Raw genomic sequence first — 24,447 nt, forward strand, 5'->3', positions numbered from 1 at the left:
ATGTCCTGGATATGGATGTTGTTGTTCTGAGAGCTGGAACACTGGGTCATGGGACTAGAGAAGGGGCAGCCAGTACAGAGGGACACCTCGGGACTGTGATGACCTAGCCTGGGGCCTCAATTACCAGAAGCCAAGGAGAGAAAAGTACTCTCCCATTCTGCGTGCCAGACATGAAGAAGCCAGAACCCAGAACGAATCCACATATTCATTCATTCATTCATTCAGTCAGTCAGTCAGTCACTCAGAAAACACCTTCTGGAAAGCTGGCCCTGGGACAGGGGCTGCAGTGCTGAGCCGCTCCCCCACCCACCCTACTTCCCACCCCACCCCCCGCCAGGGGAAGGGACGAGCAGGGAGCCACCACGCACAGGCTGTAAGAGGTGTGTCAGGAGGTTGAAGGCCTCCCAGAGTGACTCTCAGCTGGAATCTACAGAATAAGAAGGAGCCATCTAGGCAGAGAGGTGAGGGAAGGGCGCTGGGGTCAGAGGGACCAGACCAGGGCTTTGGCAAGAGAGGAGATGCCACTGAGGTGGGTAGGGCTGGGCACTGCAGAAGGATTGAGACCTTATTCTAAGAACAGGGAGAGGCTGCGCGTGGCTTGGAAGTGTGGGAGCCCCGCAGAGTGAAGTCACTCCGAGGAGCAGGAGGTGGGGGGGGGCCCGGCGAGGGAGCAGCAGCAATTGGAGAAATGCTTGTGGTCGAATGATGGGGTGGAGGGCTAGGAAAGGTGACTGCAAGGGACATCCAGCCTGCCCCAGGGGGCCAGTCCATCCCTGTGCCTCAGAGGAATGGTTCTGCCAACAGTCGGGGAGGGTATGTGAGCCCAGCACCACGAAAGGTGGCATCAGCACAGTGGTCCCCAGGAGACAGTGTTGTGCAAGTCAGGACTGACGTCAGTGCTGGACAGAAGAGCTGGGGGTGAGGGGAGGGGACGATGGGTGGACGGGGGTCCTGGGGAGAGGCGGGACAGCAGGCATCTCAGAAGTGAAGCTGGGCTTTGGAAAAATGGCACAGAGAGAGCCTGGCCGGGCCAAGGACAGAAATAAAGTGTCCTACTTGATTACGTAATAGAAGCTCCCACACCCGGCTCTGGTGTTTGGTAAAACTGTGTCTTTCTGTTGCACAGTGAATTCCGACAGTGTTAATTAGATGAGAAAGAAAGCAGGTGGGGCTTGGCTCTTCAGAACAACAGGAAGCACGTAGCGGCCTCCTCAAGACCTGGGTTTGAGTCCAGACTCAGCCACTCACTAGCCACTTGCTTGGGTGGGAAGCTTCGTGTGTTCTAGGCCCTCAAGGGACTGATGCTCAGTCCTGGGTGGCTCCAGGGTTCCCAGAACAGGCAGGAGAGAGCTGCCAAGGGGACAGAGGAGACTGAGGAAACCAGGATGGTAACCAGAGCTGTGCAATGGGTAGGGCCGAGCTGAGCAGCCTCACCTCCCTGGAAAATGCCACCTCAGGCTGGCTGGGGACAGGCTGGCATATGTGGAATCAATTGCCCAATTGGTGTTTTTGTTCGTTTGTTTATTGTTTTTAAGTGCGTGGGATAAAGGTCAGGCCAAGATCAGCAAGTAAGCCTTTCACTTTTCAGAGCGATCCCCTAACTGCCCCACCCCACTTTCAACCAGGGATCATCCTGTGGTGGGGCCCACTCTGGTCTACCGTGGGGAGGCCTTTGTAGAGATGGGGAAAGGTCAGAGGGCAGAGGCAGAAGGAAGGGGTCCCCTCAGCCTGCCCAGGCTTCCCTGCACACTTGGACCCTTACCTCTGGCAAGCCAGGCCTTAGGAGGGGCGTGGCCTGAGCAACCTGAAGGACAGAAGCAAAGCTGAGCCAGGGTCCTCTAGCCCACACTGTCTCTCCCTGGGCAGAGAATCAGTAGACAGATGTCACCAAGCCTCCTCAGCCCACTTCTATCCCTTCGCCCCTCTTGGGCCACTCTGAGTCCACCAGGAGGAGGACAGCTGTGGTCACTCTCCCACTGTCCTCTCTTCAGAGCAGAGCCAACCTTCACTGCAAGCCTGCTCCTGACCTCCGGGGTAATGTGTTCTAGCACCTTGGTTCCTCTGCTTGGGCCTGAGGTCTGCTCCTGCCCAGCTGCCATCACTCTGGTTACCTTGGCATCCCCCTGCTGCCCACCCTGCCCTGGGTAGGCCCTCACTCCTCCCTCAGCCGCAGACATCCTCTCCCCTCCTCTTCCCGTTGCCTCTTTTCTCCTTCAGTCAGATGGTCATTTCCTAGGTCTATTCTTGGTCCCCCCTGGGTTGGGTGAGCTGCCCTCTCTCCCCACCCAAGTGTCTCTTTCTGGAATTGCTGTCCCTTTGTGTCCCCAGTCTCTGTTCTGCCAGGCTTGTCTGCCAGGGCCTGAGCAGCCCAGAAGAGAGCCTGGTACCATGGGGCCTCCAATAGTGCTGATAGGCAATTGCTTGCCAATTGGCTGAGGGATGGATGGCTTCACTGTGGGACTGAGCTGGCTGAGCAGCCACAGCTAGAGGCCACCTACTGCGAGGTGGCTGGGAGTGGGTGGGAGCAGGGGAGCCAGGTGGAAGAGAGGATGTGGCCTAGCCCAGCCTTGTCCGTCATTCTGAACAGATATAAAAAATGAAGCAAAGAAAGTTGGGACTGGGCTCAGTAGGGCTGCGAGCTCGCAGTAGGGCTCAAGCATGCAATAGGGCTGCAAGCGAACTGTGTTTGGGACCCTGGGTTCTACCTCAGCATAGAACAAGTAAAGGGCAAGTGAGATGGCTCCGTGGGGAAGGGCACCTGCTGTCTGTCTTGCCTGACACGGGAGTTCCCTCCATCCCTGAAACCCAAGTTGTACTCTAACCGCCAGAGGCATGTCACGTCATGTGTGTGTCCTCACATATGCACGCATATGTGTATATATACATACGCATATATATACACATTTATATTCAAATGTTTTTAATAAGTAATCAGGGGCCCGGTAGTGATTAGTGCCTTGTGCTTAGAGCCAGTCATTCTTCAAAGTAGCTGAGCTAAATTCTCTCCCTACTTCCTCCTCCCCATCTCCCTCCTCCCCACCTCCCTTCTCGTCTTTCCCCCTCTTCCCAGTCTGCCCCCCCCCCACACCAGTCTTTTTTCCTCCCTCCCAGACCCCTGGCCCTGCTCCAGAGCTGCGGACACCCAGCTGACAGCTGGGCTTACCAGCCCCAGGGGATCAGGTGGCCTCCCCTACCCAGGCCACTGGCAGCCTAGTTCTCTTGGGCAGAAAGCTCCACCCGGGCTCCAGTACAGAGTACTGAGCTGGGCCAGGCCTTTGTCCCACACTTGTCGACAGAGGAGAGCACTGAGAAGAAAGTGTCCCTCCTGAGTACCCCTGACAGCCCCGGAAGGAGGCTCCGGTAAGTGCTTGATGAAGGGTGAGCTCTTGGTGGTGGACAGAGGGTATCAAGGCCACAGGCCTGTTCCTGTTATAGGGTAGCCTCCCTACAGGCTGGCTGGGATCACCAGGGGATATAGGCCTGTTGGAAGTGCTGGTGGCTTGGAATGTGCTTGTGTGTGTGTGTGTGTGTGTGTGTGTGTGTGTGTGTGTGTGTGTGTGTGTGCGTGCGTGCTGGGGTGGGTAGAGGTTGGGACAAGCAACGATTGGACAAGAGACGATCTTCCCGTCTCCCTAACATGATCCTCTCTCCCTATTTTGGGGTGCACTACTATGCTTCCCCTGGCCCACAAATGGGCAAGCCATGTCTGCAGTGGTGGCCGTGGGTTACAGGTGAAGGACTGGAGCCAGCCATTTCCTCCACACTAGGTTAAACCTTCCTAGAGGCACACATCCAGGAAAGTCTCTCTTTTGAGACAGGGCTCAGCATGTCCTGTCCCATCTGCCCCACCTTTTTTCCTGGGTGGGGCCACGGGATTGGGTGACGTCAGTGCCTGTGAGCAGTGTCCTGAGGCCTGGGGGCATGGACACGCAGCAGAAGGGTAGTAGTGGTGGTGGCACCACTGAGAGATGTTCATGGGAGACACAGCCACATCACTTCCAAGGCTGGAGATGTCTGCTACTTTAGACAATGGTGGAATCTTGGGGACCCCCATCTCCATAGTTCCTGCAGGCTCTTTAGGGACTCCAAAACCTGAACCTGAGCCATCCCTATGATCTCAGGATCATACATGGGAGGGGTATCCAGTCCCACCCCTTTGAAGTAGGGTCTCCTGTCACCTAGGCTGGCCATGAACTTAGCATGTAAACAAGTCTAGCCCTGAATTCCAGATGCTCCTCCACTTCCCAAGCTCGGGGACCACAGGTGTGTGCACGCGCTACCATGCCTAGCTTTGCTATGTTTTTTTAAGCCGCCAGTTTTGTAATTTTTCCTCACAAAAGATCCTACGGGAAAACAGAGGAATCTGCCAGCCACTCTCGCGCAATCCGCACCTGACTCTGCTCGCTTGTTCAGAGTCTTGCCACACTTACTTCACAAACAGCAGTTAACACTAAAGGAATCTGAAGTCACTTACGGGCAGCACAGGCCTCTTCCCTACCTAGCGCACCTCACTCGGCCCTGATGGAGCCTTGACGGAGCCCCAGTTTCATGGTCCTGCCAACGTAAGACACACTGCACTTGGATCAGGCTATTTACCTGACTAAAGCTTTGTTAGACCAAGCGCTGATCCCGCCTGTAAGGTTCCTCTTCATCTGCAGAGGCTCTGCACCCTCTAATTCACACACACACACACACACACACACACACACACACACACACACACCTGAAGGTACTGTTGGCCCGTGGGACAGAAAGGACATGGCTGGGGCAGACCATTCTTGGTACAGATAGGGGGTCTGAAGTAGGAGTCCCTCCTATGGGGGTTTCTTGCACCCAGACCCCACCGGACTCTATCAGGAACCTGAGAAAAACCCTTCTCTGCTCCTAGTATCCTCCGTCCTCTTCTTGGCTGCATTCTGGGGCCAGCAGTAGCCCCTCCTGCTCTGAGCAGGGCACTTAAATAAATCCTTCCCAGGCAGAAAAGCCCTTATGGCTGCTGTCTTGTTCGCTAGCTGCCGCTGGGAACAGCAATAAACTTTATGAACACTGGTTGTTAAGGAAGGGGACCTGCAGGCTGGTGGGGGAGGGGGCGTGAGGGTTGGGATGGCATTAGGTGTTGTGTCCGCCTGCATTGTGCGTAGCCATTTCTCAGCCTCTGTTGGCCCCTGGCCAGTGGGGCAGGGGAACTTCAGCTGTAGGCAATGCACTTGGGGACAGGTTCAGACAAACTCAGGATGTCCTGAGATTATGCCTGCTGGTTGTTGGATGTAGAGAGGGTGCTGGCTTTAGTTTTCAGACAGCATTAATCCCTCTCTGGGCATTCCTGGCATCGGCATAGATGCTGCTGCCCTCTGCTGGGGACTTGTGAGGTGTGCTCGCAGGTCTCCCTAAGAGTCCTTCCAGAGATGGACAGAGCAGGACTCTGGTAGGAAGGAACACAACTACACCACACACGCAGCACATGCATGCAAACACACGCACGCGCGCGCGCGCGCACACACACACACACACACACACATGTTCTGCCTGACTCTTGTGCTCTGACCTTTACAGCTGTTGCTGGAGACTGGGAAATGTGGCCCAACTGATAGTGTGCTTGTCTGGTATTCACAAAGCCCAGGGTCCAGTCCCCAGCATGGCATACATCGGGTATGGTAGCACACCCCTGCAATCCCATCACTTTGAAACCCCACTGCCCATTACCACCTAACGGGTTTTAAATACGTTTTGGGTCCTCTCATCTCTAATGGCTTGAGAAGATGCTGCCTCCGGCATCAAAAGGGCATTGAACGATACTTGTCTCAAAAGCATGAACATGAAATGAAAGCAGGAAGATCATGAATTCAAAGCCAGCCTGCATCAGAGACCCCGCCTCAAAGACAGAACCAAACCCAAATAACAGCAGAACAGAATCTGTTGCTGTCTCCACCGCACAGTGTCATGCTAGCTGCTGGCAAACCCATATCTCCCGCATACAGACCCCTTGCCCCAGCCCAGAACCAATCCTGCTATGTGGAGAAAGGCGCCAGGTCTGGGGAAGGAGCTGGGGGCTGGAGACATGCCCATAGGTTTTAGCTAACAGTGTCCAGGGTCCTGGGTACAGCTTAATGCTAGGGGCAGCAAAGTCTGTGGGGAGGGGACTGGTGAGGGAGAGATGCCCCAGCCTGGCCTCTGCAGAGCCACCCTTCGAAGGCGCCTGCCTCCTGCTGTCAGCCTTCCCCATGTTTCTTCTGTCTCAGCAGCCAGCTCAGAGCATTGCAGGGGCTGCTGAGAACATTTGTCAGCGGCTGAAGGGCTTCTGAACTAATAATCACGGTATTAAAATTGTATTCGGTCCTGAAGCTGAAGGAATGTTGGGAGATTTTAAACGCTAAGAGAAAAAGAGGGGAAATCCCCTCTCAAAGAATGAAATTGGTGCGGAAATAAGTTTCTGGGGCTGAAGGATAGGGTGCGTGGCCCCGAGAGCCCGGAAATCCTGCCTTCCTGGGAAACGGTTGTTCTCTGCAGACGTGTTTCAGTCACAGCCTGGAAGCTGACGCGTGCAGCTCCCCAGAGTGCTCTCTGAATTGATCCCACCCAGTCAGGGAGTCAGGAAGGGGAAGATGCACAGGCCTAGGGCCCTGAGTTGTTTTAGAATGGACTTGCAAACGCCATTAATTCCCTTTCTTGGAAGCATAAGTCTCGGCCTTCCCGGCCTGGATGGGCCCAGATAATGCACGGCCCTCAGCCACGTGGGGAACTCTGAAACTCTCCTGCCCATTACCACCTAAGCGGTTTTAAATGGGTTTCGGGCCCTCTCATCTCTAATAGATTAAAAAGATGTTCCCTCAGGCATCACAAGGGCATTGAATGGTACTTGTCCCGAAATGCCTGCTCCGAGAGACCTGTGAAATGTATGTTAGAGCTTTGGAGACAGAGAGCAGACCATAAATCACTTGGCTTTTGAAATGTGTGGCCTGCTGGGCCCAACTGCAGTCTCTTTCTTAATAATGTCCTTCACAGGAGGCCCTTCCCCCACACCTGAGATTTTTTTTTAGGAGGCAGTCTCTATGCAGGCCTCAGTACCTCCATAATCTGAGTGGGACTGTCCCCTTCCCAGGTTGAACTAAGTCCCAGCAAGCTTGTGTGTGTGTGTGTGTGTGTGCGCACACGCATGCAACCACACGTGCACACGTGTGTATGTATATGTGTGCACTTGTGTATGTATAGGGTATGTGTGTGTGCGTGTGTGTATGTGTGCATTTGCGCACCTGAAGGCCAGAGAGCCATGTCAGGTATCTTAATCACCTCTCTATTTTTCATTTTTTAAAATTGTGAGTATGAAGGTTTTTCCTGCTACATGTGTATGCCTGGCACCAGCAGAGTTTAATTAGGTCATCAGATCGCAGAAGCAGAGTTATAGATGGCTGTTGCCACCATGTAGGTGCTGGGAACCCGGGTCCTATACAAGAGCAACAAATTCTCTTAACCACTGAGCCATCTCTGGAGTTCCTATTTCTTCATTTTGAGGCAGGCTGTGTCTATAGCATTGGCTGTCCTGGACCTCACTCTGTAGACCAGGCTGGCCCTCCTGAGAGCTGGGACTAAAGGCCACCATGCCTGGCAGCCACTTTATTTTCTGAGACGGGCTCTCGCGCTAAGCCTGCATCTCTCCAGTGTGACTAGTCTGGCTGGCCAGAACATCCCAGGGACCCTCCTGCCTCTGCTTCCCTGGGGCTGGGATTACGCCCCCCAGCAGATGAGGCTGGACTCCCCTTCTTCAGCCCCTTCCCTTGACCACTCAGGCAGCCATAAGCCCGGCCTAGCATCCCTCTCCTCCAGTGGCCCTCTCTTGCCCTCTCCTGCCCTGTCTCTCCTGCCTTTTACACGCATTCCATCAGCAGGTCCTTGTCAAGCTCCTTAAAGCTAAGCCAAACCTCTCCTCTGCTCCTGGTCACTTCTTGGACACCCCAACTTATGCCTCTCTCAGTCCAATGCAGAAGCCCCCTTAGCCCTTCCATAAGGACTCCCGTCATTAGTAACTCATGTTAACTATACAAATAAATAGGATTCATGTTCTATTTCAAAGTGTGCATGTGGCGGCCCTAATCTACGCCACCCTTCCTGGCCCCCACCACCACGCATGCACTTTCAGGTCAACCTTCTTGCTTTAGGTTTCCATGTGAGAGAACAATATCTATTTGTGGTGCTGGAACTCGAACCCAGGTCCTCGTGGATGTTATGTTCTCTGTCATTCCTGAGCTATACTCCAGCCGAAAGCAGTCATTTTTCATCATAATTTTTCCCCCACCAGTAACCACATAGCACTCATTAGGCTGCTAGTAGCTGTTGATTGAGAAAACAAATGAAGGCAAAAACCTCTAGGAATCCGATAAACGCCTTTAAATGAATTTGTTCACTGCTAATTATAGTGCTTATGCATGCTTGGGAAATGCCAGGCTCCCCGAGACCTACGCATACTGGGGTGGCCTGGTGGGGAGGGCCTTGGGGAGTCTTGGGGTCCTTACTGCTGGTGGAGCCCTGCGGTCGCCACCCTCAGAACAGGGAGTGTCCCCAACCCAGCAGAGACAGGCTGGCTGCCATCCAGCCTCATAGGGCTGCAGGGAAGGGCTTGTCCTGATGTGGCCAGCCATGGCCTTACTCACTACCGGCCTCGTAGCCACACCCTAGAGGCCCAAGTTAGCCCTGAGGCTGCTGGAGCAGGGCCCAGTGCTGCTTCCTTCAGGACATGACCCGGCCAGAGGCAGCAGGGGCAGGGCCACCTGTCCACCTCTGGGGCAAGGGGCAGCTCGTAGCTGCACCTCTTCTGGCTGGGGGTGTCTCCACAACTCCTATCTGCTCTTGTAACCTTGCCTTTCTGACCTCCCCAAGGGCTCAGGAGAAGAAGGCGAGGAATGGGGACCGCGGGGCTTCAGGAAGAGGTGTGAACTAGAGAAACTGCCTCTTTCCAGACAGCTAAGGGTCTCCTGAAGGTGTTTCAGAAGGGGGTGTCCCCTCAGGCAGTACCCTACTTGCCTTCCTTGCATCCTAGCTTACTTAGTCATCTGGGGAGTCACTCATGCTGATGCCCACGTGGAGATTCCGCAGAGTCTTTGCAGGCTCCGTCCTCTGAACCTCGTGACAAGGCCATGGCAGTGGGCAGTAAAACACACTCGTGTCTATTGACAGCTCATCCTCAGCCTCAGTGAGCTCTGTGTTTGTGTGTGTGTGTGTGTGTGTGTGTGTGTGTGTGCGCGCGCGCGCACACGTGCTGGCAGTGTCATGACGGATCACAGGAAGAAGAGGCCTGAAGGCCTAGATGTGAGGCCCAGGCTGTTAGAGCTATGGCAGTGTCATGACGGATCACAGGAAGAAGAGGCCTGAAGGCCTAGATGTAAGGCCCAGGCAGTTAGAGCAAGTCATCAGGGACTTCAGGAGAGACATGGGAGAATGAGGCCACCTCTGCCACAGACCCACAGGGCTGCAGGCCACATACAAAGGGGGCAAAAGGAAAAACTTCAGACTCCTTGGGAATACAAGGTCCCGCCTCTGAGGGGCAGAGCCCACTCTGCAGCTGACCCTGGCTCTTTGGCCATTCTCCCAGCTGCCTCAGAACTGCAGACTGCCCAACCCAGGAGCAGAGCAACCTTGAGAAGTTACTTGACCTAAAATCTAAAGCCTGCAACAGCAAGTCCCTCACTTTACCTGGCCGTCAGGTGCGGTGTTCTCAAAGACAGGCTGGCCACCCAGGAGACTATCACTGCCCTAAACCCCAGACGCAGGGCCAAGGCTCTGCCCCGGAGTACAGGGACCTTTCTACTCCCAGAGTAGGCGTAACCAGGCCTGAGTGTCTCAACTCTGGGAGGACAGAAAGGAGCAGCAGGCTGATGCAGGGAAGTCTCTACTGACAGAGACACCCCCTACAGAGGGGGGAGGTTCGACCCCCCCCACCAGGACAGACACATTCGCCCACTGAGGTGCAGGAACTGTCTAGGTTTGGGGACAGTCAAGCTTGTCCCAGAACCACCTGTCTTACAGGTGACTCTGGCCAAGTCCCAGCCTCTTTGGGCCTCAGTTTCCTGACTTTTAAAGCAGAAGAGGGCATCTGGTGGTAACAGTTTTGGCCTCACAGCAAGCTGGGAGCCGGTGAGCACAGGCTGGGCTACCAGGCCTTGCTTCAAATCCCTGCTTTTCTCACACCAGCTGGTACACACGGGAAAGCCTCTTGACCTCTCTGTGCCTCAGTTTCCTCAGCTGGAAAGTGGGCTGGTAGCACCAATTACCTCATAGGGTAGTTGTGAGGTTTAAACAATCCAATTAAAATACCCAAAATGTTACGTGACATACAGCAAGGGCTATGTATGTGGCAGTGTGAGGAGGGACACGGAACCAGGCAGTGTGTGTTGGCAGGCTTGAATTGGCATCTGAGAGCCACGCCTGGCCCCAGGGAGACAAGTGTGAGATAGGCGCTCAGCCTCCTTCCGGGAGAGGCAATAAATGAACTCTACAGCTGTGCCTCTAGTTCTATGGGTGCCACTGCCTGGGGACAGGTGAATCACCACAGGCTGACGTGAAAGTTAGGGGAACTCTATTACCTTAACCCGTGTGGTTTGTGGGGCCTTTCCTCATCTGTCCACATATATCCCCAGGTTCTCTAGGGTCCTGAAAACCTCCCCCGTCCCCCGACACACGCCAGAGGTCTCTCTCTATCTCAAGATTCTGGAAGGGCCTTCTGAAGTTCCTGGACCAGTCCCTTGCTTTAGACCTTTGCCCTTATCTCCCCCAACGCCTCACCTGCCACCTCGACATCCTAAGCAAATGTACAGGTGCCAGGCAGAGCCTCCATCCCCTTCCCCTCCAACAGGAATACACTGTGTCCTGGAGGACATGGCAGGTACGGGGAGCCTGTGCGGGGACGGGGATAGGACCAACTTGGGCTTTCCAGCCTGTGACGTGCTGGCAGTCCGGGCAGCTGGCAAGCCTCTCTCAGCTTAGGTCCTGAGCAAAGTGCTAGGCAGAGCCATGTGCGGAGCCAGCCAGCCATGCCCAGGGCCTGGAGTGAAGGTCAATTAGAGGGTTAATGATGCCCAGTACTGCCCAGTCACGTGGTAGCCAGGAGTCCAGCAGAGGGAGAAAGGTATTAATAACTTGTGGTGAGGGCCCTGCTGTGGGAATGTCCTCTCAGAGGGGACAGACACTCCACAGAAGAGCCACCCCTCACTGTCTCCTTGGCACTCTTCCGAGACAAAGTCAGAATGACTTTAGAAACTGGTTTTCCGGAGTTCCAGGTGAGGCAAGTCCAACGTAGGGAGCACAAAGGAGATGGTGGCGCTGGGCTCAGGGATCTGCCTGTGTCTTTGTCTTAATCCTGTCCCTGACACTACCTCCTGTCCTGCCGCACAGAGAAACTGAGGCCCAGAGGGCTTCAGTAACCTGCCCAAGGTCACACAGCAGTCAGGGGTGTGTGCCAATCATAAAGGAGAACACAAATCACAGGAGCATAGAGCTGCTCTGGAGACATAAAGCAATCCTGTCGGGGTGGACAGCCAGCAGCTCTGCTTCTCCTCGTCCGTGCAGAGATGGATGCTTCAAGTCAGGACTAGACCCTGAGTCTGGACACTCGTATCTGTGTGGGTTGTCTGATAGTTTTAATATCTAAATTCAAAGGGCACAATGTGGTTAAAGTCTCCCTCTCAGTCTCGATCCATGGAATCAGACCACAGTTTCTCGTGACAGATTATTTCAGGAGCAATACACGGCTATGTGCCATCTTATTTTAGGGCCCATGGGTGACACACCCATCATACCCCCTTCTCCATATATCCATATAATTTCTGTTTTCCTTTTTTTTTTTTTTTTGCCAGAGAAGTGACCTGTTAGGAATCACTTGTACGGGACAGCAGTAAAGACCACGAGACAGAAAGCCGGGGACCACGGACAGCCCACTTGGTGGGGGCAGCAGCTTCTGTCTCTTGCCTCCCGTGAGCGGATTTGGCGGTGCCATGGTGGTGCTACACAGCACTGACACAGGGAGCAATGGGGTATGTGTGCCGTTGGAGCCCTTCCTGCACCAGGTTGGCGGCCACCTGAGCATGCTGCAGTACGATGCACACACAGTCTGCAAGCCCCTTAACTCCCAAGAGCAGAAGTTCTACGAGTCCCTGCCCCTGGCCATGAGGTGTTTTACCCCGCAGTACAAAGGTGAGTGGTCGGGTCCAGGCTTGGCACTCATAGCTGCTGTCAGTGGGCACGGGGTGTAAGGGCTGTATGATGAGGACAGTCCTCTTTCCGGAAGCCAGGGTCCCTGTGCTAGCGTGTCTCAGAATTCCTCCAGGCCTCCAGATTGTGAGTGTTAATGACTTTGGGGATAAGTCAAGTCACTCCACATCCAAGCATTGGGAATGGTATCGAGGGATGCCCAGTCCTAGTGGGTCCTGATGGCATATTCTACTCTGCTCTTTGGGAGTGTGACGTGTTTGACTGTGCTAAACATAAGACCAAGTTAGGCCTCCTTGGCCTCCCTCTGGATACCCAGCCTAGACAGGACATGGAGAATCTGGTACATGACTTGGTTAGAGCCCAGCATGCCCATTCCATACAGGCAGGGCAAAGGCCAGGCTTCCTTCCAGTGTGTGCAGCTGGGGAAACTGCTGCATGGCAGTGCATGTCTTGGAGCCAAGCACAAGGTGGTGGTGGGAAGGGCTGTGCCTGTTGACTTTCTTGTCTGAGACCCCTGCCCAGATCCAAAGGTAGGGGTTTGGTCCCCCACTCAGGGGTTGGTAAATGAGGTCCTGCAAAGTTGATGGCCAGGTGACCCCAAACAAACACACTAGGACATGACCCTCTAAAGAATCTTAGTTTTTCATGACTGAGAGATGCTGCCCCGTTGCCAAAGATCCTGCAAGGGTGACAATTATGACAAATAAGGCCATCAGAAACCCGCTTGTGGGGACCAGTGACCAGTGACATTCCTCAGTCTTCCAAAAAGTGCTTGCCTAATACGCACGCAGACCTGGTCTCCATCCCTAGCAGTGCACCAGCTGGAGCGTGGTGGCACATAGCTGTGGTAGTCTTTCTCAGGAGGTGGAGGCAGGAGAACCAGAAGTTCAAGGTTACCCTTGGCTATACAACAAGTTCAAGGCTCAGAACAGAAAGAAACCCGTTGCATTTCAGTGCTCAAAACAACTGGGAAGACCAGATGCGTCTGCACCAGTCCTTCCAAGCATGGGCTTCATCAGGGCTCCTGGGTTCCTTTCCAGGCCTGTCGAGCAGGACCCAGCCAGGAGTCAGGACTAGGCATCATAGCCATCGTGGACCTGAATGGGAAAGTCTGCTAGGCATGACCAGAACACGGGCCTGGATGTGACTTCTGAACCTGTTTCACACTGGGTCTCTGTGATGAGATGGCTGACTCTCTCATCCTGGAGACAGAAGAGGACATTGGGCTGCCTCTGGGGCCCCCAGCCTTGCCTGACCTGGCCTTTTCCACAGTCTCCCAAGGCCACTGCTTATTTTGTCAGAGAATCCACTGGAATTTATGTCTGTCCCTCTGTAACTGAACTCAACATAGCAAAGGGTAGCAGGTCCTATGTGAGGTGGACTCCTGCCGGGAGCGTTTCACGCTTGCTCGACACAGCTCTAGAGCTGAGAAAGACCATGGGGGCTACCGCAGGCAACGGGGAGTCTGTTCAGGTCTTTAGGAGCCCCTATCTCACCACGACTCTGGTGGGAATGACAGGGTACTCTCAGGTATTAGACACCCATTCTAGACCTCTGCTTCCTGGGGACACCTCCTGGGGACTCTTCTATTTAGGGCTCTAACTCTAGTTACAAGATGCTCCCTGGTTAGAAAAAGGTTACAACCCCAAATAATCATTGTAAGTTTAAAAGACCGTAAATGAAAAATGCATTTAATAGGCAGAATCTACCTCACACCCTAGCTTGGCTTGCGGTACGCCCCGGAACTGACTGAGAGTGATAGTCTCTGCCCGGCGTCCTGAGGGGCCTGTGTCGTGTAGCACTAGTCCAGGAAAAGATCAAAACCAAACAATCAAAGGCTGTTTTTTCCCCGGATACATTTTCACTCGCGCCCCTGCAAAGCTGGAAACTTGGAGGTCAGACTACCCTGCACTAAGGGCTGCCTGCGCCTCGAGCCAAAGGTTGTAGCTAAATGACGATCCACGCCACAGGATCTAGGTCAGCCTTGCCTTTGGGGTGCTTCTAAACACAGTGGGGGTGAGCCAGAGCAGAGGACCTTCTGACTCCCTGGGATAATGGATGACTACCAACCGGCCTAAGAGAGGGCTGGGGTGGCACCCCAATGCCAGACTTTGATGAGGAAGAAATACTGACCCACTCTCTGGCAATGTGAAGAATCCCGGAGGGTACTCGGTTCACTCTTGGGTATCAGCAGTAGAGTTGGGACCAGGAATGGAGGTGTCTGGTTTTAACCAATAAGAGCAGTGGTGGCAGTCAGTCCATCATGCTTACCCTGGGCCGTGCAAGAGGTGTCCACACCCCGGTTTACACAAACTTCAAAACTCTCAGAAGCAGACACAGATGGGGAGAGATGGCTCACCCGCAGCCGTGAGAGGCTGGCCCGGGATTTGAAGCCCTGATGTTTAGATCTAGAAGGTGGGTTCTTGGCTCCATCACCCTCCACTCAGCTACCTGGAGTGTCAATTTCAGGGGTCACCTATCCCCAGGAGGGAGGAGACAGTCTGTCTCAGAACATCATATCAGCAGGATAGATAACCTTCTGCTCCCACCTAGGAATATCTTCCTCAGGGAAGAGGGGCCATTTCTGAAGTGGCTGCAACATGCCACGGAGCCCATCCTATGCCTTCCCCACCATGGCACCAGGGAGAATTTTGGCTAGGGTGTCATTCTAAAGAGAAGTGTCATGTGTCAGTGGCTCGCTGTAGACCTTAGCTAGGCTTGCGGCATTGCCATCTTGGGGCTGTGTCTCTCGCCGCTCAGTCGGCTTTGTGGGCCTTGGGTGAATGAGGACAGGCACTTGGCCAGATTCATATTACAGATGGTGGCGGTGAATGTTCTCATAAGCTTAAAAATAAACACATGATACGCTATCTGCCAAGGCTCAGAAAGCTGCTTGGTCAAACCAAAATCGCTGAGATGCTCTGGGCATGCCAATCGTGGCAGTAAGCACCATGTCCTCCCAGATGGCAGCCCCTCAGTCTGAGGTGCATGGGAAGAGCTGAGGCAGGCCCTGAGGCTCTGGTAGGGCCTCAGAAGCAGATCTCAGGCCTCCAGAGTCTAAACCCTGACTGTAGAGCACACAACCCAAGCCCTAGAGATGCTGAGTTCCCTGGGTCAGAGGCAGGCAACCCAGCACAGTTCACAAGGGAGATCTCAGGGGGTCAGCTCCCGGGAAGTGCTGTGCTGGGTGAGAGGGGAGAGCGGGAGGAGGGCACAGGGCTAGGAGACAGCAAACCGTGAGTTCATCAACGGCCAAGACTGAGCGGCAGCAACGCTGTGCCCGTCGCGAGGCCCTGACAATATGAGAAATGGAAATGACTTTTGCATTTTATTAGTTGGGGGTTCTTTGCGCCTCCACTCACTGGCATTTATGCAGGCGCTCAGAACCGAAGAGATCAGACAGGAATGAAGCCTGGAGCAGTCAGGGGAAGGTCACATTTCTCGTCTCTCCCGGGAGGCCTCTTGGGCACAAGCCGCGGAGAACTGTGTTTTCTGGCAGGCATGTCACCATAGGCCCTCAAGTAGAAAAGGCTAGGGGCTGCCAGATGGGAGCATGAACTTTAAGAGATCCCAGAGGACATTGCTTTTGGCTAGTGGGGCTCCCAGGACCCACTACGCAGCTAGAAGGGCACAAGCTCCCTCCAGGACAGGCACAGGGTAGCTAGCGCTTTTAGTTAGTCATAGAGGCTTCATGTTGAGATCTGGAAGGTTCTCCTCCCTGGAACAAACACAGCAACCTCCTGCCCAAGGACCCAGGAACTGGAAATGCAAAGCTTATGCCCTCTGTGATGACGGGGCTCCCCTGAAGGCAGACTGGCCAGAGCTGTGTTTCTGGGGACACAGCAGGAGTGTCCCTCGTGCATGCGTAGGTAAACACAGCCTAACTATCTCTGTCACTCCGTGGAGTCCTGGGCAATGTGTTCTAACACATCCCTTCTTCAACGCCCACCTGGTGAGTGACTCCATTCCACGCTGGCTGTGTGACCTTGGCTCAGACTCCCTGAGCCCGGCTGCACCACCTTATGGATGTATTGTCATTTAGAAGTCACAAGTGAGATGAGGCAATGTCCCCAGCTGGCCACTCTCAGGCACAGGACGGATGAGTATGACAGACAGGATCCAGGATGAACACCGTCGTCAGATAAACGCAAACGCCAACAGCATTATTACTACTGCAGAGGTGCCCAAAGGAAACAGGGGCCTGGGAGGGGTGGAGGAGAAGCAGTTTTTTTCAGGAGTCTAACAGAACTTAATGTCCCTCCTAGGCTGCAGAATTAGGCCACTAGGAATCTGAGATGACGGGACTGGCCCAGGGAGCCCACTGGGCTAGTGTAGAGGACTCTGGAGAGTTGCAGGCTGATCTTGCAGAGTGACCCTGGGAACAACCTGCAAGGGCTACATGGATGCAGGCAGGAAGATCAGCAGCCCCCCCGCCCAGCCCGCCTACTCAGCAAAATAGCCACTCCTACTGGGGAGGTGACCAAGGGGTCTGGGGAGAAAATAAATATTGAACACATAGAAACACACAAGCCCACCTCCTCTCCATCTCAGTCAGCAGGAAACAAACGGTGGTCGAGAGAGTTTTCACAAGGGACTAGTTGCAGAAAGTCAAGCAAGCTTGGGGGCACCCTGAAAATGTAGCCCCTTCGGGCATGCAGGGCAGGAGGGAGGAAGAGGAGATCCTATTGGAACACAGCAGTGCCTGACTCACCCACAGATACGTGGAGGGGGCACAGATGGCTGAACAAGTACCTCCCTTCTCTTACCCTCCCACCCCTGCCAGTGAGTTACTAGGAAGGAGAGCACAGGAAGCCATCAGGGCACTGCCCACAGTCGGCTCCTCAGCACCAAGGGGTGAATAAGCTGGGAAGTGGGTAAGGAAAGAAACAGCGGAGGACAGAATCACCTGTGCCCTGTGCTCAAAGAACAGGAGGCTAAGTCCGTGGTGTGGTACCTGGGAACAGCCAGGTACTGCTGGATGCCAAGCCCCACAGAGGGAGGCCAGGCCCTTCCGCTACGACACGGACTCCACTGTCTGTGACTGTGTGGTGCTAATGCCCAGCACAAACAGCTTTCTGTCCCACCAGCGTCTGAGGACAATACAGAGCATGTGGTAGATAAGCTTCGGGGAGGTTCTCACCGACACAGTCAGTGATTTTCCTACTGTGATTGCCAGCTGCCGTGGCAAGAGATAGGTACCTCATGTTAGGGAAACCTCAAAGACTCTAGAGTTTTCTCTAAGAACCACACGTACCCCAATTCTCCATACGCTGATGTATACAGTCAAAGACGACGGCTGTGCACCAGGGGGAAAGGCAGAGGAAAAGACTCTCTGAGGGGGGAGAGTCCTGAATCCAGCAGCTGCCTCAGGAAGGCTTCCTGGAGGAAGCTGGCTAGATGATGTCAAAGGAGAAGAAAGAGATGGCTGAGGGGGCAGAGGATGGGCCAGGCTTCCGTTAATTGGCACCCCCTGCAGGTGGGGAGATGGGGAGCAGGGAGGGTCCTTCATGGAGGACCAGCTCTGAGGTCCCCCAGGTGTGGGGGGGGATTGGTCCTGGGGGGACTGGAGAGGAGTGCAGGCGGGAGTCCAATTCTAGAACAATGAAGCAAAGTATGAGAAAGAGATAAAGAAGACCATCCTAGGTCACCCCCAGGCTACATTCTGTGAGCTCCAGGAGGTGGGGGGCGGGAACATATTGAGGACCAGGATCAGGTTCAGGCAGAACCATCCTGGTCTTGACTCTTGAGAGAGGAGCTAGGGAGGGAAGGATGTGGCCCAGGGCCACCAATCTCAACAGCATTGACTGTGTGTTCTTTCCTCCTCCCTGTGTCCTGTAGGAACCATCACAGTGCACCTCCGGAGAGACAGCAGAGGCCATCTCGGCCTGGTCGCCAACCCACTGAAGGAGAACTTGGAGCCTCTCCAGGTCTCCCCAGATTCCAGAGCCGTAGCCATCTGGCAGACACTTCAGCAGACAGCCAGCAGTGGGAGCAGCCCCCGTCCCCTGGCTCAGCTGGCACACTCACTCAAGGAAAGGTGAGGGCCACTGAGCAGGGGACAGACAAGCCAACCATGTGAACAGCCAGTGTTGCAAAGAAGGGGTGTGTCTTCCATCGTTTCTTGAGGGTTGGGTAGACACGTGTTCTAGCTCATGGACCAACACACAGGCAGGGCCTGTGTCCAGAGCTTGTTTAATTAAATACCTGCTTTGCTGAGACCGCACAGGTCTCTGGGGGAGAGTATGCAGCCGGAAACCTTGGAATAGTTTATGGAGAGGAAGTATGCCTAATTTCTCTTGAAAGTCGGCTTTTTTAGCCAACTGTGGGAAAGAGCCAAGAAGAGTGGGTCCCAGGGGACAAAAGAGGCCCCCGGGGACCTAGGGACTCCAGAGAGATCTTGGGTGCCTCTGCTAATGTCAGTTAACCTTTCCCAGGGTCCCTGGGGGCTTTAGACATTTATGGGAAGCAAAGGGAGCGGATACAGTGACAACGGCCTCTTCTCCAAGGAGCTGCAGATCTAATTAAGCTCTGAGCTCAGCGTCACAGCTGGGGCCAAAAGGCAGAGGGGGCTCTGTGCTATGTACGGCATGCTAAGGTCTCAAGGATGTAATCGCGCACCAGGGCATGAATCCAGACCCCCCAGCCTTGAGATTCCAGGTGACATCACCATCCCTATTCTTCGTCCCCCTGAGAGGACCTAAATGGCTCTAGCTCTCTGAAGGTCGTACACTTAAGAAAAGCCCCCAAGAGGACCTGGGCCTGGTGTGATCTGGTGTCAGTACCCACCCAGTTTGTGCAGGGATGTCCTCGGAACCCTGTGGTATCTCTGGTGGCTTGGTAAGAGAGTCCTATGCAGCACTCTGGGTGGTCTTTGCCAGAGGCCATACCAGAGAGGCCAAGCAGTGAGCCACAGGCATTTCTCCTGCCTCTGGCTACTGCTGCCCCGGCTGTCTTCAGACACTTCTCTCCACAGCACAGCCAAGGTGCTTCTGAGCTCTGACTGCCACCTCAGCATGCAGGCCTCCCCACAGGAGCAAAGTGCGGATGGGAGCCAGGTGGAAAGAAGGGGCTTTAACCCTTGGGGACTGCACTGTCACCAAGCCCACCTGACCCGCCTGTGTTCTGAGTACCCAGAGGACAAACGGCACCGTATCCTTACCACCCTTGCAACTGCACACAATACTTGGGGACAGGCATGAGCAGAGGAGGACAGAGAGGCAGAAACAGATGGACAGACATTAGACACAGACAAACATACACGGAAGAAGAGAAGTGGGGAGGGAGGAACAGATGTGGGGTGATTTGAGGGTCTGAACCCACAAGCCCAAGGTCTAGAAGAAATCAGATCCCTTCAAAAGAAGACTCAGAGAGAGTGGGGACACCCAACTAGTGGCTAAGCTGGGTCCTGGCATGCGTGTCTCTGGCACTTCAGCAGGAGAGATGGGGCAGGGTTACTGGGGTGGCAGAGAACGTGATGCTAGCTTGGTAGGGACAGGAAGCCGTCTCTATGTTCTGACCCCACTCCAACATCTATTCTGCCGCTTCTGTTTCTACCTGCAGCCCAAGAGCCATGGAGGGACCTGAGGGGAGGCAGACCTTTCCTATTCTCCCCCAAGCACGTGCACACACACACATACACACGTGCATACACACACAGTTTAGCCACACAGACGCACGCACAGTTTAGCCACATACATGCACGTGCACACACATACATGCACGCGCACACACACATAGTTTAGCCACACACGCATGCACAGATGCACGCACACACACAGTTTAGCCACAGACATGCACGCACACACACACACACATACCAGTGCTTGCTGCAAACAGCGGCTGCTCTTGCAGTATTTACTACGACACATCTGCTGCCCTAATCCCTAAGAAGCTTTTGAAGGATAATGACTCCACTGAAATTAATATTCCTGCAACTTCTCTCCGAGGCGAACATCAACCCCCTTGTCCCAGAAGGTGCCGGACGTTCAGCGGACCGGAGGTCTCAGCCCTGTGATTTTCTGTCCTAAAATGTAAATTGGGCATGGCCTGCCAGGAATTGCATGCCTGCATCTAAATTTCAACCCCAGAGCAAAATGGGAAAAGGTTCTCATAAACTCCCCCTAAATAAATGGACTTATTAGAGCAGACTGCCACTGAATATCTTGCACTCTTAATAGCCAGGCTCGTGGGGAAAGCTGCAAACAGGAGGGCAGGGCGAATGGGAACCTCAGGTGCTCTGACCTGACCCCAGGCCTGCCGGGGCGCTCCTTGACTTAGTGCATCCAGGTTTTTTGCTCCTGGAAAACGTGGTATCACAATACAAGCAGCCGTGCATCCTGGATCTAAAGATGGGGACCCGGCAGCATGGGGATGATGCGTCGGAGGAGAAGAAGGCCCGTCACATGAAGAAGTGTGCGCAGAGTACTTCAGCCTGCCTGGGCGTGCGCATCTGTGGCATGCAGGTAGGTCAATACAGAGGGCTGGCTTGCAGGGGTCAGAGGCTGGCATCCTGGTAGGCCCGGATGCCTGCCACCCACACCTCTGCTTTCCTGCAGAGCCCAGTCTCTAGGGCACTTTCCAAGCAGGGAAGCCTTTTAGGCTAAAATGCTGAGTGTTGGTGGTGTTTTGTTTTAAGATAGGATCTCAGCCCAGGTTGCTTCATGCTCCTTAAGTAGCCAAGGCTGACCTTGAACCCCTGGTCTGTGGGCTGACCTTGAACCCCTGGTCCTCCTGCCTCCTCTGGAGTGTTGAGATTACACAAGCGTTAAGTTATTTTTGTTTTGTTTTATAGTGCTGGGATGGAACCCAGAGCTTTGGCAGGGGAGGCAAGCACCCTACCACTGCCTTGCATTCCCAGCCCACACGCTGGTTTTTTAAAGAGCACCATGGAAGATTGTCCAAAGCTCAGTCTCACCATTTGGGGCAGCTAAAACTTTGTGCGGTGGTCCTGTGGCTCCTACCCATACTGGGAGGGGCTTTCAATGACAGTATGGGGGCAGGGGTTGGAGAGGAGCTGAGAAAATGCATCTGGTGGCTTACTGAACCCACATGTGCAATGGAGCCGAGTCCTGTCCCCTTTGGGTGGGGTGTAGCAACTTGCTCCAGCCTTTCTGCTTCTTTCTGCTGCACGGTTAGGTTAACCAAGGAAGGTCAGAGGCCACTGAACCCAGGGGTGGCTTGTCCCCTTACTGCCTGGGTCCCACACCTATGTACTGCTGCAGAAGCTGCAGCAGGACTACAGGGAGAGAGGCAGGAATCCACCCTGGACAGCATGTCTATCCAATACAAAACCAGGCTCTGCTTTGACGGCAAATGTTATCGCTTTCCTTAATTGAAGCTGCCACCCCTTGAAGCTGGAAGTTGAGTCCATAAATTCATTGCACAGATGTCCCTGGGAAGGCTGGGAATGCGGTCCTCAAAGGACAGAGGAGGATGATTTGTGAAGTAAATGAAGTCTCTCTGCGGACCTCCAACCTTCTGCAAGTGACCTGATTTATCTGGAGAGTGACACCTGCCACGTGTTTACTAAGGCTGACTTAGCAGCCAATCTCCAGTTCCCCAAAAGCCTATTATAGCCTCCTGATTAAAAACAAACAAAAAACCACATTATGTAACATGAAGACCAGACAGGCCTCAGACAGTTAGCCAGGCACAGGCGGCCGCTGGCTGTTTAGGCTTTGTCTCCATCTCTACTGCCCCCTGAGCTGTCTGAGGACTGGGTGTGGCCACCATGGTGTCCCCATCAGCTTCTCTTTTCTATCTGCTCCCTTCTGATGGCCAAGACATGCCAAAGGCAGGAAACAGACTGTGGAAAAGAGCTCTTCTTTGCAGAAGCGGGCTATGGACCTCTTTCCACCTCCCAGGCCCCCATCAGCTGTTCTGGCTGCCTGCAGGCCCCTCCCACACCTGGTCTAGCCCATTTCTTTACCTCTGAGCAATTCACCTGGATGGTTTGGAAGAGCCATCCTGAATGCTTAAAATCTGTGAGAAAAGACCCAAACTTTGTTAGAGAGAACTTAATCGAACTGGCTCTTCAAGTCCATTGGCCCGATTTCAGGTTCCTAGTGAAGGTTTCCAGCTTGGGTTTGCTAATATCTGAATTGAAGACGGCCGGAAGCCAAGATTTAAATCACGACTTGGAAGTTGACATTGGAAATTCACAGGAGAGACGATCCAAACCTCGGAGTGGTGCGCTGAGGGTCACCTCTGCAGATGAAGGATCTTTGGACATTGGATTGAGAGACCAGACCTACAAAGAGAATACTTTAAAATGCCACACTGGAGCATGCTAGGAGACCATCTCTTATGCATCTCAACCACTCTTCCCCAAATCACCCGGAAATCACTTCACATACTATGGGAATGTGTGGTGATACCACCACTGGACCACGGTCAATTTTGATTTGTTTTAGCACAGGTTGACTTTGAACTCACTATGTGGTTGAGGGTGACCTTGAACTCCTGATTCTCCTGCCTCCTTCTTTTACATTGTGGTTTTACAGACTTGCACCACCATGCCTGGTTTTACAGTACTGGGGATTCAATCCTACTAGGCAAGCTCTCTACCAGCTGAGCCACATCCCCAGCCCCAAGGCAAGCTTTTTTTTTTTTTTTTTAAAAATCAACGTTTACAGTTCTTCATACTCTCTCTCTCTCTCTTTTCCAATACAAGGTTTATCAAACTGCTAAGAAGAGTTTTCTCTGCAAAGACAAATACTACGGAAGGAAACTCTCGGAGGAGGGGTTCAGGCAAGCCCTTTCCCAGTTCCTCCATAATGGAATCCGCCTACGCACGGAGCTCCTGGAGCCCATTCTTCGCAGGCTGCAGGCTCTGCTCACGGTCATTCGGAGCCAGAGTTCCTACCGCTTCTACTCCAGCTCCCTGCTCATAATCTATGATGGGCAGGAGACCACTCAAGGCAGCCCTTCCGGTGCCCCTGCCAAAGTCGATGTCCGAATGATCGACTTCGCTCACGCGACGTACAAGGGTTCCTGGAATGAGCACACCACCCACGAGGGACCAGATCCTGGCTATATTTTTGGCCTGGAAAACCTCATCGGGATTCTGCAGGATCTCCAAGAGGGAGAATGAAGGTTCTTGGAACTTTCTGGAATCTTCTGGGCTACAGATTTTGCAAAGGGACCCAAGCTAGAGTAGCCTAGCTCCATCCCCTGTAGGTGTCTTTGTAATAACCATATCTACCTTCAGCAGCCGTCTCTATGTGTGGCAAACAGCACTGACAGTTGCCACAGGAATCTGCTCTGCAGGCATCCGCCCCTCACCGGGCATCTTCTGCAGTGCAGCTTCTCTTGGAGCAGACAGGAGAAGTGCCACCATTATCAGGGCACAGGAGGGTGTAGCCTGGGTCAGAGGCCAGCACTGCAGTGATGCCCATCAGCCACGAGGGAGAGAAACAAAACAATCTCCTGGAAGAAGTCTGGAGGAGTATTCTGCTTGTGGGGCTCGGCCAGGCCACAGGCAGCACAGCTGACGCCTCCCACCTCCTACGAAGAGATACAGGTGGGGCAGGAGTAAGTGAACCCGCCTTGTACTCAGGTTCTAAAGGGACAAAAACACAGGCCAGGGTGTGGCGGGGTAGCTCAGTAGGAGGCTGAAGCTTCGCACGCAGGAGCTCCTGGGCTCCATGGGGCCCAGAGTCAAAAAGCAAGAATAACAATGAAAATGAATGAATGGGTGAACAAGCACAGGCCCAGGCAGACCTTGATACACCCCCCCCACGCATGTGAGGGGAGGTGTCCCCACAGACTTCTGGGGGGGCGTGGAATTAGCGAGTCTGCCACCCCCGTGACCACAGGATGAGCCTGACCTGGAAACGCAGCTTCCAGTGGAGGCGGAGTACACCAACCGATGAGCCAATAGCCTGCATCCCCCCCCCTTTCTATTTATTTATTTTGGGTGTGGGTAGGGGGAACCCAGGGCAGTGTTTACAAGAGCAGTGAAAGCGAGGAAACCAGAGCAAACAGGTCCAACGAGGACGGTCTTCTTCTGCAGCATTGAAACTTATTACAATGCCCTGGAGCCCGCCGCTATGCTATGCTCCCCAATTAAGGAAATAAATTTGTTAATAAAATTGCTGAGGTCACCAGTGATTATTGGTGTGCCTAATGCCCTTTCTGTTTGTTCATTCTGGTCAGCGCGCTGTCCGGTACCTCCAATTTATGAGACACTGGAGTGTGCGGTAGGAACAGTTTACCAGTTCCCCGTCCCTCAGGAAATGTGGTAGCAAT

At 53.8% G+C, this 24,447-nt stretch overlaps 1 protein-coding gene across 3 annotated transcripts; it reads left to right on the forward strand.

Moving 5' to 3' along the window:
* The first annotated feature begins 383 nt into the window (after positions 1-383).
* On the forward strand, positions 384-24,329 carry Ip6k3 (inositol hexakisphosphate kinase 3). 3 transcript variants are annotated; one of them, XM_087898403.1, is made up of 6 exons: positions 384-461; positions 11,844-12,180; positions 18,037-18,235; positions 19,172-19,347; positions 20,485-20,660; positions 22,871-24,329. In XM_087898403.1, exons 2-6 carry the CDS (start codon positions 11,982-11,984, stop codon positions 23,288-23,290), a joined length of 1,170 nt encoding a protein of 389 aa, XP_087754529.1. In that variant the 5' UTR covers positions 384-461; positions 11,844-11,981; the 3' UTR covers positions 23,291-24,329. The 3 variants fall into 3 exon arrangements, with proteins under 3 accessions (XP_087754529.1, XP_087754528.1, XP_087754527.1); XM_087898402.1 differs by lacking the exon at positions 384-461 and adding an exon at positions 3,097-3,360; XM_087898401.1 differs by lacking the exon at positions 384-461 and adding an exon at positions 11,118-11,267.
* The last annotated feature ends 118 nt before the right edge of the window (positions 24,330-24,447 follow it).

This window comes from Myodes glareolus, chromosome 18 (assembly GCF_982192425.1).
Source record: "Myodes glareolus chromosome 18, mMyoGla1.1, whole genome shotgun sequence".
Lineage (NCBI taxonomy): Eukaryota > Metazoa > Chordata > Mammalia > Rodentia > Cricetidae > Myodes > Myodes glareolus.

Coding starts and splice junctions, on each gene's coding strand:
- Ip6k3 (XM_087898403.1), top strand. CDS start 11,982: ATGGTGGTGCTACACAGCACTGACACAGGGAGCAATGGGGTATGTGTG. Junction 18,236..19,171: donor GCACACTCACTCAAGGAAAG/GTGAGGGCCACT, acceptor TTCTCTCCACAG/CACAGCCAAGGTGCTTCTGA. Junction 19,348..20,484: donor CCCAGAGGACAAACGGCACC/GTATCCTTACCA, acceptor TAGTGCATCCAG/GTTTTTTGCTCCTGGAAAAC.